This window comes from Andrena cerasifolii, chromosome 12, assembly GCF_050908995.1.
Source record: "Andrena cerasifolii isolate SP2316 chromosome 12, iyAndCera1_principal, whole genome shotgun sequence".
In the NCBI taxonomy this organism is placed as follows: Eukaryota; Metazoa; Arthropoda; class Insecta; order Hymenoptera; family Andrenidae; genus Andrena; species Andrena cerasifolii.
The window spans coordinates 9,005,253-9,023,122 of record NC_135129.1 but is presented as its reverse complement, the minus strand read 5'-3'; the positions used below and the strand labels follow the sequence as shown (position 1 = coordinate 9,023,122).

Here is a 17,870-nt window from a genome sequence, read left to right as displayed (position 1 = left end):
TGTTCTCCTGATACCTGGGCCAAAATCTGGCAAAAATTTTCAGAATGCACAAGATTGGGCTTTGTAACAGGAGAACATGATGTCGAAAGAGGTGGCACTAAGTAATGTCTTCGGAGAGAGAATCGAGGATGCCTTCGAAGCTGAAATCCAGAATACCTCTTTTCGCTTCATGTTCTCCTGATACCTGGGCCAAAATCTGGCAAAAATTTTCAGAATGCACAAAATTGGGCTTTGTAACAGGAGAACATGACGTGGAAAGAGGTAGCGCAAAGTAATGTCTCTGAAGAGAAGTAGAAGCCTTGACCGAAAGTCGATAGAGTTTGAGAGTAGTGAATGGCATATTTAAAGTAGTGCATTAATGCGAAGATTTTTAAAACCACTCTGCGTGGAAGGATCATTTTAGGTGTTCTTTTTAGCATGTCTTTTATATGTGATTTGGAATAGGAAGGAGTAAGTAGTGCTCGTTAAATAAAAAAACTCTTTTACCACTTAGCTGCAATTTATTCAAATAAGTGAAATGCAATACAATGAAATGTTACAAGTGTAACTGGGTAATTCGGCTGAAGCAGTATCTTGTGCAACTTTCATATGAATGCACACAGTCGAAAATGCAGCCGGTTTAACGTCTTTTATGTAAAAATTCCTTACCTGTAAAGCAGAAATATACACGATTAATAATCGCTCTAGTTACAGTATGTGAGATTAGTTACATCACATCGGCACACTCTAAACTCTAAACATGTCACACATATACAAGCACGCACGCACGCACAGCATTTCAACAGATTTCAGAGTAGATAGTTACTGAATTGGCCGCTGCTCGTGCTGCACCCAACGTTACGACTGATTCTACAATAAGATTACAGTGCTACGAGTGGTAGGAATTAATATTAAATCTTACCGGAAACATATAAAATCTAAAACGACTAATTTCAATCAACATGTTGCATAATAAAATTATTCCTTTTACTAATATATTTTCATACGTGACAAAATGTTGTAACGTTTCTCCCATTTTCAATAATAGACAAGTCAAGTTACTAAAAATATTTTTCTTCTTACAGGTTTTAACTTCGGAATATTTCGACGGAATGATGGAAACCTTGAAAGCAATCACAAGAAAATAGTGACTTTATATACCTTATATTTTATTGTAACACTGTAAAGGCCTTTTATGCAAATATATTGAAAGAAACTTGAAACAAACTGTATTATTATTCAGAAATACCTTTTACATATTCCTATCCAAATTTCAAATATCTATGGTATTTCCTTAAGAATACCATAGATTTCCTTTGTAAATAAGTCGATATTGAAGAAAATTTTGCAACTAGTGCCCATGGAATACTATTCAGAAATTACAAGCTTCGAGTCTTTCAAAAGCATCACATTAACCGAGAACTGTTTAAAGGCCCATGAAAGGCGTAGCTCTTTTTCGCTACTTTAAGGCGATGCCTTTGTAGCTGAAATTTAGTATACCTCTTTCCACTTCCTGTTCTCCTGATATATTGGCCAAAATCTGGCGAAAATTTTCAGAATGCACAAAATTGGGCTTTGTAACAGGAGAACATGCCGTCGAAAGAGATGGCACAAAGTAATGTCTCCGGAGAGCAAATTAAAGAGCGAGAAGTGGCGCAGATGTTTCGAAACAGTGACTGTTTAACGAAGAAACGCAGAATTTTCGAACGCCTCTTGAAATACCTGCGCCTCTTGTTTGCAACTTTAAGGATTCACCTTCTGTATTTCACTTCAACCCCCGTGTTGATAAGTCTAGCTTATGCACTCGACGAAGTATAGGATAGACCTATCACCTTGTGGAATTCTTGTCACCACCCAAACTGTGTTACCGACCCATAATTCAGCGACGTGGAAACACGTCAATGCCAGAGATAAAAGCTTTTGATGTGAAAGTCTTCGTTGTCAGTCAGAGTTGCGGCTGTCGTTTACCAGAAATTTTCTGCTAATTTAATTTCGTATGTTATAGCAATTGGCACGTAAATAAAACACCGAAGATGATGACCGACATAGAAGAGGCAGAAGTAAAGAATGTCCAGTTGCAAATTGAAAAACATGACGGGTAACCTCTTTCTTTCATTTTCAAAAAATTTCTGTTTGTTGAGATCGAATCAATAACCATCTCATATTTCACGTAACAATTCGCATCCCTTTACATTACAGCGATAAAGACGAAGTGGATTTTTCAGAGGCAGCAAAGAAACTCGCAGAGGGACTTTTAAGCATTTATCAACTACCGCTGGAACAGGTTCAGACGGAACTTAATGAAGTAACGTAAGAGGAAATAATAAGTGCAGATTTCTTCCATGCTCCGTTCGTTGTCTCATTTTCTGTTTAGGAGCAAGCAGCAGGCTTTGCTCGGTCAGATGCAAATTGAGAATGAAAAGCTTCAGGAAACTTTTGACGACGTTAAATTAAATGAAATGGTACGAAGTTAAACGCAATTTAAATATGCAGAAGAATGTACACAATATGGTGTACACAAGGAAATATCTGTTGCAGTTTCAGACCGTTAAACACTACCAAGGGAAGCTAACGTTTATGAAGAAAGAGATGACTTCGATTCACGAGCGGGCGTTCAAATTAAAAGTAAGTATTCATAATTAATTTACAATCTACATAGATTTCTGTTGCATTATTATCTTCGTAGAAACGAGCATTGAAGTTGCAGCAAATTAAACAGAAGGAAGCTTTGAACAGGGAACAACAGCGCGAGCAAGAAATTCGTCGCGAGCAAGAATTAATTGGTAAACCTGTAATGAGCTAACGACGCTCGTGGAAAAATGCCAGTAAAAATATTTAGATGTAGATACGAAAGAACAGTGTATTTATACACTCGGCGTTTACAGAGGACTTGTGTTTAAAATCGTTGAACTGATTTTATCGTGTAATATAGTATATATATATATTTGTAAATTACCAAACGATTTCCCACTTTCCATTAGAGTTACACTTTTTATTATCTTTGCATAAAAGATTAAATGTTGTTTTAATGGGGAAGCCAATAATCTCTCTGTCTTCTTGTATCCTGAATGTGAACGTTGATTCGTGTGTTCCTAGAAAATATCTAGGAGAAGACGCGCATTGTACATTGCTTTTATTTGTAAGAAAAGATTGTTGCAACTGCAAAGGCTATCGCGCATTTTGGCAAAGCGAAGTTTCGCCGCGTCGCGCTTCGCCAAAATATTAATCCTCTAGGGAGTGATCGGAGCAACGTGTATCGTCGCTGATTGCTTGCCGCGATTTGGAGCAAAAGCGGAAGTAGACAGAGAAAGAAACTGTAAACAAAGAAAGAGACAGAAATACTGATAGAAAGAGATAGATAAACGTTTACGTTTTGTTCCAAAATGGTTGCGGTTATACCGATCACTCCCTAGAGGATCACTACGCCAAAATGCGCGACAGCCTTTAATCCTCACCTAGCATAGGAACAAATTATTTGATCAATAATAGCGACTCCACCGTCTTTAAATTTATTCAATATATAATCCGACGGACGGAATCTAAGAACGGTGTAATCGGATAAGTACTCCTCGAGTTCACTGAATTCTGTAAAAATTCCTCGAATCAATAAATTTGTTTAGATTCACATTACACCTTACTCTTTCCCAATGATTTACCTTCCTCGGTAGCATCCGTAGCAACGAACAGGCGTTTCAATCCAAGCTTAAGCAACTGCTTCCTCAATTGAGAAGCAGCTGATTCTATGCTTGGCACAGTCGAAGAGCGACCGACTACGAAATCGCGTCTTCTTAAATGAGCTGCCAAGTACGGCCCTCCAATTGCATTTCTCCTGCTCTGTAATTAAGAAACAGTGGCAATGAATCTAAATCTGCTCGACTGCGAATGTAACTCTACCTTTTCTTGGGTCCAGTCATGCGGGCGTTCCGTGTTATCCTCTTTGTCCGTCGAGTTAAGAAACTGCCTTCTGTATTCATTTGCAATATCATACAATTCAGAATTGTATCTCATGCTACGTCTGGTCCTCCAATATTCCTGCGAGCCATAGTAGTCGTGCAACGCAATTTCCATGTAATCAAACATCACGGACCTGCGAGAATATCCATTGATTGAGATGAAACAGGTGCATTAATCGTGAATGCTTAAAAGATAACGTACATTCTCACCTGTAGGTGCTAGGCTTAAGATTCCTTTTGAGGTCAGAGATCAGTCCATGAAATTTAACACACTTCACAGCATCAGCAGTTACATTACGGTATCCCCAAAAGTATCCGCTATAGCTTTCAGAGCCCAGCTTATGGTACCGTGATAGTTTCTTACTACATTCCACTATCTCGTTCTTGTCTTCAAATTTCCCCGTCTTGAACATCTCCTCGTCATTCTGCAGAATGTACACAACGTCGAGTTGCGTTTCTCTACTATCGGAAGGGTACTCTGGGGAAATTAAAGTTCCATTAACTCTTTTAGCAGCAATACGCGAATGTGAATTGTACCTTGCAGAAACTGGTGCATTTCAATAACTGGCGCATATTTCTGTAAGCTCGCGATATCAAAGAATATACTCCAAGGCAGCTGTGTCTGAGATCCTATGTGCTTACTTCGCCAGTGGTACAAATTGCCTGCAAGAGGAATTGTAGAATGTTGGAAATTATGAAGATCAACGTTTAACAGAAAGTAGCAATATGTAAATAGGGACTGTGAAATGAATATCTAATCACCCCATGGTGGTAAGACTAATTTCCACTTGAATTCTCTGTCTTGTTCGATTAAGCCCTTTACGAAAACTGCAACACGAACGTAGACATCCCTCCTGAGATTGAAACCCTCCGGGGGGTTGACGTCGTACAATATGTAACTGAAAAATGCTTCTCGTTAAGTAAAAGTACTTGAATGCTGCATGAATAAATTGGAAAATAATTTCAAACCGGCTCGACGAGTAGCGCGATTGAACATCGCACTCCTTGTCAATTTCCCCAGACTCGTCTGGCCTGTTACAGAATCCATTTCCACTGGTAATTTGCGAGAAATTAATTAAAGACAGTATCAGATACAATATTCTTAAGGATAACGAGTTTAACATTTTGAGGTTATATTCTATGTGTATGTAAATATCACAGGCACACAAATTTCATGGGGCAGTATGAAATACTGTAAAACATTCTTTTGTACTGTTTGCGTTTAAACCGGCTATGTAAAACACATGTATTACAAAGGAACGAAATTATTTGATTTATAGTCGATATGCGTTAAAATAAATCGTGCCTTTTCTTATAAGTTTTATATAAAAATGTTGCTTGTAAATGTTGAGATTCAGGATAATAAAGAACAACAGCAGTAACAACAACATTGTACAGCTTGATTTTTGTTACACACGAATTACAGACTCATATCTCCCTTACTTCAAAGTGATTGATGGGTAGATTACACTTTGCTAATTCAATTGATAATAGTTATAATAATGGTAATAATAATTATTATTTATCGTCTTATACAATATTTATAATTCATAGTTCAGTTAACATAGTTCGCGCCCCGTTTACATCAAGCGGGGGCCGTTATGTTACATTTACTGCAACTCGCTTTCCCGTATTTTCTCATTTACGCTATTAAAGTATACACTTGGCATATAAAAATTACAAGGACAATTTATAATGGTAATGGTAGTAGCGGTAGTTGTAGTAATAGTAATGATACTGGTAGCACTAATGGTAGTTGGTAGTAATAGTAATAGTCATAGTAGTAGTACTAGCAGCAGTAGTGGTAGCGATAATGATATTATCGTTTATAATTATTTATCCAATAACTATGTCCTGGTATCGTCTTTTCATTCGTGACTTTAGTCCATTTTTTTTTTGTTTTTTTTCTCTCCCTTTGTTTTCAATACGTATACTTGCACGACACCTCATGTCCGATTCCCGGTTGCTCAAGGTTCCAGCGTGATTTGGGAGCAGATATTAGTACCGTACCCCTCAAAGTTTGTGCCTCGTTGTGACTTAAACGTGTGCTGTTTTATACCTCGCCGCATTCTGTTAGCAATGACGTTAACTGGTAGTAGAATTCTTAGTCGGCAAACATCGGTACATATCGTAATACTGAATTGTCGTCATAATAAATATAACACGAAATTCATTCCTATTAGACTAACTCTCCATCTTGTTCTGCGCCTCTATATGAATTCTCTATTGTTAACATCACAGCTAAAAAGGGTGCCTTATTTTCAACACGAAACACGCTATCTCACATTCATTATTGAAAGAACGTGAAGTAGTACACGATATTAGTAACTTTTAAACAAAAATCAGTTACGCACAAACTGCACAGTGCACTCGTTCAAATATATTATATACTGTCGCTACTTTCATTCTTCCACGCATATACGCACACTTTCTTCATACTTCTATCTGCCCCCTTTACATATGTATATATTATATATATATATATATGTATATTTCAAAATTTAAATTAAGCACATTTGAACTTTGCATCGTGAAATTTATTCTTCTACTCATTTACCAGGGGAATTATAAATACCTTAAAAGACAAATAATTATGTGAAAGGTCCTGTGAATGCTAGTAACGATAAACTTTCAACATATAAAACTATTCTGAATACAATAGACGTGTTCTAATTATCAAAACATCACGATAAATGGATAAGTACAAATTGTATTATAAATTCATCTGTAGAGGTAATAGAAAATCTAAGTCAACATTTCTGCCAATTTCTTCGAATTTTTACTACCCGTTCCATTAAAAATTTTCTTCCTTTTTGTGCACTGTGTAGCAATTTCATACTACTTCACATTTACAAATTACCCATTTACCAGCTCGATTGCAGTTTCTCGGACAATTTAGACGCTCTTTTGCATAGAACCGTTTCGTACAAAAAGAAGTTCCTTAAAACCATTCGCTACTAAACACACCGAACGTTCGCAATTGAATTAGATATATTATGCTTTATTCCGTGGCTGACGATACTGACAAAAATACCATTTAAATTAAACGCTTTTAGTTCCGCTTCTCCTATGACGGGCCCCAATGGCATCTGTACAATCTTCGCCTCTCACTGTAAGCCCATTTTAGTCTACGCTGTTCTTTGCTCCTAAACAAAGAGTGCCTGCCGTGTTTCAAGCTACATAACATGGTAATCGTTCTTAATTCGTGATCGCAACTTTTATATCGCCAGATTACTATGGCAGAGTAGTCTGAAACTTAACTGTGCTGATAGATTCTGACGAAACTTGTTACAGAGTTCATTCGTTAGTAAAGTAATCAGACGCTTCCTAGCAATTTCACTTCCCCCCGGTTTACGTTAAGACCGTAGTATATTTAACCGCGTCGGGCTCGCAATGGAACGTTTAAAAATTACAGGATTGTTAATAAATAAGTCGTATATACACAGATAAAGATATATACACATACACACTCACCACACGTGCGCGCACGCATATGTACAGTAACTAGTAGTACGTTCGCAAACATATGTCGTACAAAAGATTCGGAACAACGTCGAAATTCATCTCCCGTCGGTTCGGCCGAATTGAGCGTAAGAATAAAAGAAAAAGAAAGAAAAGAAACGTACGAAGGAGATTACACGTTAAAGTAACACGTTACAAATTGTTACATCACAATGTTACACATTATTACGTGCATGTTTTTACCACGTACAAGCCTGTACTCCTCGCCTAACAAATGAAATTGAACAGCAAGGGAAAGATTCCATTCAATATAATTCCATTTCCTACAAATACTTTTTACAATCTTATGATATGTATAAAACTGATAATAGGAAAACTTAGATGTCTCGCCGAAATGTTCCATTCAACACAAAAAGAATTCTTCTAGCATTGCTGAAGACAATATTTAATATTCAACTGTTAGCTTCGAAGGGTGTACGCGCGAAGAGAATTTAAAGGGGGATTGAAAACAGGAGGCAAGACGAAGTCCAAGTTTAAACAATCATCCAAGTGTGTTGGTAAAAACATTACACACACAATAGTAAATTGCTCGCAGGTATTATTAGCTCTGCTTACTCAAGCTCTATTCGATTCCGAGCGGTCGGAGGCTGGGCAAAACATTTTGCGTCTATGTATAATATTTATGCTTAGATACATAGAAGGCGGCAAAGCTGCTACATGCTGACTCATGATTTACATATATGCGATTATGAATGTGGCTGTTTTTTTTTTCCTTTTCTTTTTCTGCTTGGAAGTCGCTTTCTTTTGCTTTCCTTGGAATGTCCATAGACACTATCAACTAGCGTACATTAAAAATAAAGTTCAGTCATTTACACATACTGCAGACGCTTCCGAAAGGGAGAGACGGCCATTCTTGTTTCGCAAAGTCCCTCAGCTTTGTATATCTATTAATTTGTACAAATTAGTTCTGTACAATCAACTAGCATTACATTAGTGAAACGAGCACGCAGTACTATTGCAGAAATACCCTACTCCAAAACGTAGTCCTCTACAATACATACTCGGGAAAACTGTTCTGCATTGCTAAATAACGGAAAGCTCGCGTGCAATTACAAATGACCAATTTCCAACAATCGGGTTTCTAACGGCTACGAAAAGCAGATGCCTGCACGTGAGAAAACGTTTTCTTTACGATGATTCGATCCTTAACGAAAGGTTGACCAGAATTTCGCGCCTAGAGCACGTAGCAATTAATCGCGAGATAGAAGGTGAATGGATACGTGGAAACGAGCTCTCGAAGTATTTATACAGAGAGAGGGAGAGAGAGAGAGAAAGAGAGAGAAAGAAAAAATAAGAAAGAAACTCAAAGAGTACCACCGTATTTCAGTATTGAGGTAGCGTAACGTTGCTTTGGCTTAGCGAGTCTTTCTGATTATCTAGAAATATTTCAACTGATTGGTGGTACTTGAAGAAAAAGTATTAAACGCCGAAGGATGAAACTGTACAGTATGATCTTTATACGTAGATACTTTTAATCTGTCTCTACTGCCCATATATCTTGTGTGCCGACGTTAGCATTCCCGTACACGTATACGACCGTCAAAATCATCGTATTGCATCGCGATGTCTTTGGTAGAAACCTATTTGGTACGTTTACGCCCGTTCGGAAGGTCGTGCAGGGCCATGGAGTTACAACGAATGAACAGCTTGCAGGGGTGGGGGATACTTCACAGGGAAACAAACATCAACAACAATGATTCCTCAATTATCAACAACATTAACAACACCCCACTATAACTTATCGTCATTATTGTGATCGTCTCTATCGTGATCAGTTTTCTCTTTTTTACGTCGTTACAGTCGCTGTCATAAGTCTCAGTCTTTCGCCACACCTCGCAGCCTGATAACATCTGTAATGGGTAATTATAATTATCATTGCAATCATTGTCTTCAGCAACATCGTCACTACCGTTAGTAATATTTAGTGGCCATTTACAGCGCGTCGCCTGCCATCCTTGCCAATGGCCATCGCCTCTCTTTACCGTAGCTTCTCTTTGCATTTGTAACAACGCTACCCCGTTCGCTCGCCAGTCCCCCGCTATCGATCGAGTCTAGTAACGATCAATCATTTCTGGAACTTTGGAATAGAGTCGGATATCTTGCGCTTACTCATTAGTAAACTACCAATGGTGATTCCTTAAAGAAAGGACAGAGTTCAAAGATGCTAGAGAGCGAGGAGAACGGTAGATGATTCGTTTATAGGTATAAAATTAATGAGAAATGATGAATATATAGTTACACGTGACCGATCGATAGTTCAGTTATCAATTAAAATTACAAGTCCCTTAGCTTTATAACATCTACTAACGCTTCATACACGTACTTACACATTGCGCGAATATTTTGGTATAAAATGTCTGTCCTTAGTTCATGGTAAATAAAAAGCGAGCTTCCCTCAAAACACGCCCGTGCAACTGGTTTCCTGTTTGATAATTCTCTAATTACGATAGTTGCTTCACTGTATCTCCTTTCTCTTTAAATATATTACGTGTTTATATGTGATCTACAAACATTTAAAATTCATCGAAATAACAGAGGAGAACAAGTATTCCGACGCTCCATCTGCGCAAAGTAATATATATATGTATATATATATTCTTTACATATATATATATATACGTATGGCTTATTAGGTCACCGTCTTATAGATGCAGAAATATAGAATGCAGTCTTTCCATTGTACATAAACAGTTTCCTCGAGAGCAATGGCACTAATATAAATTCAGGGATTTTCATTTTGTGCGGTAAGTGGTATCAAAATAGATGTTGATTTTAACTATTCGTTACACAGTATAAGTACGCAATATAGTATAAGGAATATGTAACTGCGTCGTGGTGATGTTTACAAGCTACAGTGAATATCATTATTTCGAAACTACGAATCGCTAGGCTTAAAAAAAGAATCAAGATAAAATAGACAGAATTATTGTCGTAATTACCTATAAATGATCCTGTAGCTTTCGAGGAAAAAATATATATATATCGCGTGATTTCCCGACCGCCCACTACATTTCGGTATCTATACGAGAGCAATTGATTCAGAATTATTCCTTTATCGAAATACGTAACATGCGGCTTTATGAAACGACGTGACATAAAAATCGATAAAACACTTTAAATTCTTTTCATGAACATACGATATAATTGCCCCTCCCCCCTCCCCATTTTCCATTAACAATTCATGCCCCGATCACCTTTCCATGTTACCGCACATTACACTCTTAACAGTATGAAGATACCCTTAGAATGATACTTAAAGCTCTTACAACTTTTACAACACACTTGCGTACAGAGAGTAGTAATAGCTGGGGTTTTTGGACTAGACATGATGTGGTTGAAGATGAGGCAGTCTACTGGATGAGTTGGATCAGGATTTCATACTATTCGCTTCGTCGAGTCGCCTCTCTGTTCCTACAGTTAGCAGATTCGAGAACTCCATCTCTAACAGCTGTCGAGCCTAGTGAAAAGTCGGAGCAAATGTGAATTACACGATCACGTGGAGCATTCAATTAATAATTGCGCGTTCGATTAACTTACTTGCGTGTTCTGTGTTGGAATTTGTAATGTTAGAGCGAAACTATTCGCGTCGAAACCGTCATCAAGGGCTATAAGGGCTCCGTGTACCCCAGACTCCAGGAGGTTGTTCCCATATTCCTGAATGCAGGAAATCATGTTTCAGCAAAGGTTATGACTAAATCGCATGGAAATCGAGAGTATTGCATGGAAATTACTTTCAGGCCGATAGATTGCACCCATCGTATAACACGATCGTTACTCCACACGATAACGTCGACGTTGGCGCCTTCTGCCATTCGCCTTCTTTCTTCTAATTGCTGCCTATCGTAATTTAATCGCTTCAAACACGAAATGCCGTACTGCAAGCTTGTTCTACAAAAGCAGACACAACCTCGATTAAACCTGAACCGTCGCTGAAAAGTGATCTCCCGTCCGGTCAACTCGTTACCTGTGAAAACTATCAACCATTCTAAGCTGACCGCGAAGGTCCTTTTTAGTTAAGTGATCCAGCATTCTAGCATCAACAAGGCACTCCATGAAAGTGGATCGATACTGAGGCAGCCCAAGACTCGGGAGCCAAACGTTACCAATCCATTCGTGGTTCATATCTCCAAATGCTAACGTTGTGCGAGAGGTTTTCGGTGCCGATGGACTCGTGAGTGACACCATTTCTTGTATAGCTAATCTCAGCTTCAATCGATGCAGGGGATTGCTGTAATAAAGGTGATTACGTACAATGGATACCTGTAACATCCATGCCGTCGTTCGACGTTCCGACTTCTTACCTTATACCAATCTCACGCTGGATCTCAGTGTCGCTAAGAGCGCTCATTATAGCGCCACTTTTGACGTTTGCTCGACAAGCTGCGACGTACCAGGTCGGCATGCCTACCCAGAGCTCGAGCCAAGCTACCACGGTCGGCCCGTTCCACAGAGCGAAGGGTGTTCCAGCCTTCATCGCCTCCGCCAAGAGTTCATGTCGCGAGGAATCCAGCATACTACGAAATACGCTGGGATTAATATAAAATAACGGCAATCGGACGTGATATGTATGCAGGATCTGTACGGCAGATGTATCAGTCGATCCTGTAGATGTACCTTTTCTTTTTCCGACGGTCAAAGTCGCTCTTACTGCCCATAGTTCCCGCCACGGCCACGCTATCTCCGTAATCGGGATCTGCAGGCGTGCCTACTCCTCCCATGCCCTGCATGTCTCCAGGCATCGGTGTATCTTTTCCCTTTATCTAAAATCAAAATTCTCTTCTGTCGACACTTTATGTAAACTTGCATTTAATAAAAATACAGCTGGCGTACAGCACACGGAGACGTCTATTGTATTTAAATCTATTCACTTGCCTTTTCCTTTTTGCTGAAGAATCTGCCGAGGCTGCTCTTAATGCCCTTCTTCTTCTGAGCCGCGGCCACCGCCGCCGCCGTCGCCGGGCTCATGGTTGCCTGCATGTGCAAATGCGAGCTGGACAGCTGTCCCATGGGCAATCCAACGCCGGATAAGTTGTTCTTGTGCAAACTGTCCTGGCTGCTGTGGCGTGAGGACAATGGGGAAGGGGGAGTCCCAGAATTGAGTGCGCCGTTGTTATGTTGCCCATGCCTGCTGCATGGAGCGCTAATCTAGTTTCTATTTCTACTCTAAATAATGGCATTCTGGCCCGCGCAGGGCCACTATTTACTTATGCTATCGTTCTACGCTCTACGCTTCGTAGCAAAATTCTTGCCAGACTCTTTTCGGGGATACAATCGTGTACTCAACTCGAAGTTATCAACAGTGCGCGTTAAATTTACTAGTGTTCTGTACGTTTTATTGTTTAAAGGGGATGTATCGATAAAGTGCCTTTACTTTTTGTTACTAGACACACTGCTGAACTTGGTAGATGTGCTTGAAGTTGCTTGAGGTAAGGTACGATCAGGGAACTTACTGAGCCAAGTGAATTGCATTACTTTAAAGAAATTAGCAATGATGCGATCGTAATGTGAGCTTCTGTAAGGCTGTAGTCTATAAGCATAAATGATTCTTTCGCCAATGATATTTGTCTCCATGAGAATGATCGTCTCTATCTATTATCCTAAGCATTTAAGTTGTATCAGCTTTAAAATAGTATCTTTATATTTCTGCAGTTAGGTCTACAATCGATTTGATGAATTCGTTAATAAAATTCGAGGAGTAACAGTGATTAATACATGTACGAACATGTCGCTGCCTTGTGACAATCGCTAAAAGCGTGTGTGACTATCGAGCCAAAAGGAAGCGGTACCAACGCCTTCAGAAGTCCATGGAAAAATCGAGTGAAAAGATTCAAGTAACAGAGCAAAGACGACGGAACGCAATTTTGGCCAGCAGAAAATATATTTTCCCAGGGACATCTAGTATGATCAACTATTTCCGAACCAAACAAAGAAATGAGAAAACTTGTAATACCTACTCAGTATTACAGGCAAGGCACAAAAACCTGGAAATGTAGCTGATCACTGCTTATGAGATGAGATTGCCATATTGAGCACTCCTCAGAACAAAGATATAGAAAGACCATTTTACTAGAATATTCTCTTAAAAGGGCTAATCATCGCTCGGATAATAAGCTGCGCGTTTAGTTACCGTGTCCATCTATATCTTTGCGATCTAGTTTGTAAAAAGAGGCAACCTTATTCGCGCAGGAGATTCGGACGCGGCGTTTACTCGATGCAATTCCCTTGGCTGGCTAAATTCCCCCGTTTGCCTGAGACACCGATGTCTGTCGTGAACTGGGCAGGCTTGAATGTACGATGGATGGAAGAAGCTACTATCAGTTTCTTCCGGGGACTCATTTCTATCAGATCTATCAGATGGTTCGTCCGTACCGCTGTGCTCGAAAATTGGGGCTGTGGGCATGCACGTGACACCTTGCATAACATTCCAGCACTGCGTTTCTTCGCAACAAGAAATCAATTGATAAAGCGACGGCGGGAAGACTTCCCAAGTTTATCATTGCCTACCCCGCGGACCCATTAGCCTACTTCCCTCAAAACAGGAAAAAAATTGTACAAAAAGGATCTGTTACCATCCGTGTCACTTATGTCGACCTCAAGGTTGTTCATTTCATGCCCACATTGGCCACTCAAATATGTCGCGCACAGCGGCATATGTTGCGGATTACATGCAGTACTACAATCTTTAATTAACCTGTGAGCAGGAAAGCCACTGCTGGGAAATCCGGTCTGTCCAGTGCGCCTGGCAGCATGAACAACGCAAAATACTAACTATTCACAAAATTATTAGATCACCTTTAGACAACCGCACCTCTAGTTACTAAAGGACATTGTCAAGAACTGCAATTTTTATCTTCCAGCAAAGTAGAGGAATTAGTAACGACGATAATAAACTTGTCAGAGAATCCTCGTTGCCAGAGATGTGGTTGCTAAAGTGTATACTTTTCACAATGTACCATCACTTTCTGAAACGGTGCTCGAGTAGTTCAGACATGGATTTGGTGGATGTTAATCAGTTGGGAATTACAAACGTACCTTCTGAGCTCCTCCTGACTATGAGCAAGTGCCTGTACTACGCGCTCCAACCTAATTGATCGTGCGGTCAACGGCGAGGCTGCATCGCTGCCGACGCTTCCTGCGTCGCCAGTGCTATCTCTTTCGCTCACAGAATGCAGTTCCTCGCCCGATAGCTGCAACTGCAACGTGTAAAGACAGTGAAAGAACATTATCCTCGCGCGTCACAGGAATAAAGTAACGGCAAACATGATTCTGATCTGCGATGTCGACTGACCTGGCTAGCGGGAAGGGATTCTGAAAGTTGGCCTGGACTAGCTAAGGAGGCAGCGTACTGGTGGAGATGAGCCGGGGACATAGACGCTGGCGCCTTTAACGGGATAATAAATTCAGAGACATGCCACGAAAATATTACAGATAATAATAATGGCTATACTCACGGTATGATACTTGTGTAAGTAATCCCTGTTAGGGCTGTGATGCGACTTTGGCGTGGATCGTCCGCTTAACGGTGGCGAGGCTCGTTCGAGACTTCGTCCTCTAGCTAGCAAGTTCATATGTCCAAAGCTACCCACCCGGGATTCCAGTTCTTCTGCGCGTGCCTCTGTACTCTGCTTTTCTTCCTAGAATGTGGAAATTAAACTACACTGTATCCTACATTGATACACAGATGGCAGTTAATCGAAGAGCTGCCGGTCACCTGGATCAACTTGATCTCGTCGTTGATCGCGTCCAATTGTTCCTGCAGCATTAGCGCTAAGGTTTGAGCATTCGTGTGTCCCGTCGGGCTAATTACATCGGCTGTGCAACTGAAAAGGCTCTCGTTATCTCCGTCGCCCTCTGCATCGCTGGAGACATCGAACGCCTGTTGCACGTTGGCGAGAACATGCGCCTGCTGTAACTTCTCCCATTCCTGTTCCGCCAAAGTGCGCGCCACGTAGTTCTAGAAAATTTCGCAACGCGTTAATCACGCCCTCTTACCATATTTCACGGCTTTCCTGTCCACGGAGGTACCTTTGACGCGTCCTCCTCGATCGCGGGTCGTTTAGCCGTTCTCCTCGGCAGAGAATGTGTGTCGAAGCTACTGTGGCTGGCGCTCCTAGAAAATGAGACCGGATCCACTGCATTGGGCGACAAACTTCTAGTCAATGCGTCTGTCTGTTGGATATTGAACGCGATCTCTTGCTGAAGCATCTGCCTTTTCACGTTGTCGATCTCAAGCCGAGCCTTGCCCAATTCCTTAACTATCTCGGCCTTCTCGTTCTGCAGATCCTCGGCGATCTTTCTTGTCTTCTCGAGCTCCTGCGTGAGCGCGTTCTTCTCTTCCAGTCCGTGCATTCTCTCTTTCAGGTGCACTTGCAATCTCTCGTTAGACTCTGCAAAGACATTACCAAAGAGTAAACACAGCGAGCCCTTTTAATACAGACAATCCCCTAATTGATCATTCTAATTACCAGACAAAAGCTTATCAACGGTTGTGCTGAGTCGCGTGTTATGCTCCTCGTTCATTTTCAGTCGCTGATTCACACGCATCACTTCCGCATTCTTTTCTTCTAATTGTGCCTCTAATCTTTGTATCCTATCCTCTGCACTGCCGTGTCTTTCTTGAGCCTGCTTATTAAATAGTTCCAGCAATTAAAATTACTTATCTGGCCGACGCGTGATCGTCAAACTGAATTAAACTCGGTTTCGATGGAGGTATGAGCATTTCTCACTGTCCTGTACTTAAAATACAGGTCAGACGAACTTAAGAGCTAGTCGCTAGAACTAAAATAGATACGACTTTTAATTCAAGTACAAACACGTGCCTGTACACACCATCTGTTTCATAGAGAAATGCGATAAAAGAACTAAAACTATATAGGTTACTAAGAAGCTCTAAAAATAATCACATCGATCGCATTGTTTGGCGTGTTTAGTGTTAAAACGAAGTCTGGGTGAATCACTCCCGACACGATGAGCCTACTTTCCGCGATTTCCAACGTTACCTTCGCACTTCGTACCCAACTATCAATATTCATCGTATTTATAGAAAGCTGTGGTCGAATCTTGAGTAGTGTCTGTTGTTTGCGTAGCACATAATTAGGTACTGCATAAACAATGATATAAGATATGCAAGAGGGAGACATCGCTGAGTATTGAACTTGTAAACTGAGGTACAGAGAAGATTATTTTGAAGAGAATAGTATCAGGACGGCAAGCATTCTAGACATAGACGTATTTTGGGGAGAATCAGTAGAAGTGCAGAGGAATAAAAACAGGACAAATTGATGATGCAACGGTTTAATTCCCCTGCGTACCTGGTTGGGCCTCCTCACCTGCGTCAGAGCCTCCATCCTCTGCTTCAATTGCTCTTCCATTTCTGGCAGCTTGGCATACTGAGCCAATTTCTGCTCGGCCAGTTCCAGTTTCTCCTGTATAGCTGCTATTTTCTCTTCCTGGAGCTAAAGAGTGTTTAAACCAGCCGCATTAGCGGGTCATCCAGGTGATCGCGGACACTTTTAATCTGTGATCACGGTTACCTTTAATTGAGCCTTCTTGTGCTGTAGCTCCTGCTCCAATTTCTCATTCAGATCGTGCAAATTAGTGGACATTCGTTGAGCATTAACGTATCGATTCTCGAGAGTGGCTATCCTCTCCTCCTGATCGTCTTTCTGGGCTACCTTCTCGCGCAAATCTCTTTGCAGCTTAACATTCGTTTCCTGCGTGGTCATGAGGTCTTTCTGCGTCTTGGATAAGGTTTCCTCCAACTCGGCTACTCGCCCGCTCAATTCTACCACTCTCCCCTGCCACGTGCTTAACTCCGAGCTCTAAAATAAAGATAACAGGCGCGCGGTTAATAAATGTTAATTCATCCTCCGCAACGTTATTCGTATGCTTGTGAATAGACTTTTAAGAATCGTGTCCATCCGTATCAAGGATAGTACAACACCTATGCAGTCTATAACAAGACAGAATCTCCTGTCGTTTTGTAGGGTACTATGTGATGGGCTATGTCCATTTCAGATATGTTATATTCCATTGACAACTGTATATGTGTTTAAATTGTATAGGATGGCTTGGTGTCGGTACATGTTACACTAATAGTCAAGCTATTCGCACAGCAAAAACAATGCTCCGGAGAGAAGTCATCCTTATTCGCTAAACCATGCCAATATAGAATGGTGAACATGTATCGTTGTTAAACTCATTCTACAACATGCCATGGACACCATTGAAAATGGCACATTAAATAGAGACGATCCACGTTCAGGGGGGGCATAGTGTTGTAACGCTCATTGATACAGGTTTCCGTCAACTATCCGATCCAACTACAGCGCAGAAAGGTAACTTGGCAGTCTAAAACCGATCTAGGAGAGGACCTCTTAATGCCAGTCTTACGTGTACATTAAAACTACCAAACGA

General features: G+C 40.6%; 3 protein-coding genes across 15 annotated transcripts in view; 1 reads left to right on the top strand and 2 right to left on the bottom strand.

Moving 5' to 3' along the window:
- Positions 1–1,850: 1,850 nt before the first annotated feature.
- Positions 1,851–3,602, top strand: Pldn (biogenesis of lysosomal organelles complex 1 subunit pallidin). 3 transcript variants are annotated; one of them, XM_076823934.1, is made up of 5 exons: positions 1,851–2,077; positions 2,179–2,289; positions 2,354–2,441; positions 2,518–2,604; positions 2,639–2,758. In XM_076823934.1, exons 1-5 carry the CDS (start codon positions 2,013–2,015, stop codon positions 2,663–2,665), a joined length of 378 nt encoding a protein of 125 aa, XP_076680049.1. In that variant the 5' UTR covers positions 1,851–2,012; the 3' UTR covers positions 2,666–2,758. The 3 variants fall into 3 exon arrangements, with proteins under 3 accessions (XP_076680049.1, XP_076680048.1, XP_076680047.1); XM_076823933.1 differs by having other exon boundaries at positions 1,854–2,077; positions 2,205–2,289; positions 2,666–3,602; XM_076823932.1 differs by having other exon boundaries at positions 1,856–2,077; positions 2,666–3,602.
- O-fut2 (O-fucosyltransferase 2) lies at positions 2,932–5,207 on the bottom strand. The gene is made up of 8 exons (XM_076823922.1): positions 4,902–5,207; positions 4,695–4,831; positions 4,470–4,595; positions 4,143–4,410; positions 3,874–4,066; positions 3,636–3,813; positions 3,435–3,564; positions 2,932–3,082 (listed from the first exon to the last, which is right to left on the bottom strand). The coding sequence occupies exons 1-8, from the start codon at positions 5,054–5,056 to the stop codon at positions 2,932–2,934; spliced, it is 1,338 nt and encodes a 445-aa protein (XP_076680037.1). The 5' UTR covers positions 5,057–5,207.
- Positions 5,208–9,229: 4,022 nt separating this feature from the next.
- The window catches only part of Liprin-alpha (PTPRF interacting protein alpha), a 44,046-nt gene continuing 35,405 nt past the window's right edge, over positions 9,230–17,870 (bottom strand). For 2 of the 11 annotated variants that reach the window (XM_076823896.1, XM_076823885.1), the window contains 16 exons: positions 16,988–17,275; positions 16,766–16,909; positions 15,920–16,079; positions 15,480–15,841; positions 15,166–15,408; positions 14,906–15,088; positions 14,743–14,835; positions 14,487–14,647; positions 14,146–14,193; positions 12,327–12,579; positions 12,069–12,214; positions 11,756–11,968; positions 11,419–11,682; positions 11,186–11,342; positions 10,992–11,108; positions 9,230–10,911 (listed from right to left, as the gene is read on the bottom strand). In XM_076823896.1, the coding sequence (XP_076680011.1) occupies positions 10,822–10,911; positions 10,992–11,108; positions 11,186–11,342; positions 11,419–11,682; positions 11,756–11,968; positions 12,069–12,214; positions 12,327–12,579; positions 14,146–14,193; positions 14,487–14,647; positions 14,743–14,835; positions 14,906–15,088; positions 15,166–15,408; positions 15,480–15,841; positions 15,920–16,079; positions 16,766–16,909; positions 16,988–17,275 (2,922 nt within the window). In that variant the 3' untranslated portion in view covers positions 9,230–10,821. Of the gene's footprint in view, positions 10,912–10,991; positions 11,109–11,185; positions 11,343–11,418; positions 11,683–11,755; positions 11,969–12,068; positions 12,215–12,326; positions 12,583–14,145; positions 14,194–14,486; positions 14,648–14,742; positions 14,836–14,905; positions 15,089–15,165; positions 15,409–15,479; positions 15,842–15,919; positions 16,080–16,765; positions 16,910–16,987; positions 17,276–17,870 lie in introns of all 11 variants that reach the window. The other 9 variants (XM_076823888.1, XM_076823892.1, XM_076823893.1 and 6 more) reach the window with 9 other exon arrangements.

Excerpts from the sequence above, each read along its gene's own strand:
- Pldn (XM_076823932.1), top strand. The coding sequence starts at position 2,013 with ATGATGACCGACATAGAAGAGGCAGAAGTAAAGAATGTCCAGTTGCAA. Across the intron at positions 2,442-2,517 it reads ACGTTAAATTAAATGAAATG|TTTCAGACCGTTAAACACTA; the intron begins GTACGAAGTTAA and ends TATCTGTTGCAG. Across the intron at positions 2,605-2,665 it reads AGCGGGCGTTCAAATTAAAA|AAACGAGCATTGAAGTTGCA; the intron begins GTAAGTATTCAT and ends TTATCTTCGTAG.
- O-fut2 (XM_076823922.1), bottom strand. The coding sequence starts at position 5,056 with ATGTTAAACTCGTTATCCTTAAGAATATTGTATCTGATACTGTCTTTA. Across the intron at positions 4,832-4,901 it reads TCGCGCTACTCGTCGAGCCG|TTACATATTGTACGACGTCA; the intron begins GTTTGAAATTAT and ends AGCATTTTTCAG. Across the intron at positions 3,565-3,635 it reads TACGGATGCTACCGAGGAAG|AATTCAGTGAACTCGAGGAG; the intron begins GTAAATCATTGG and ends GAATTTTTACAG.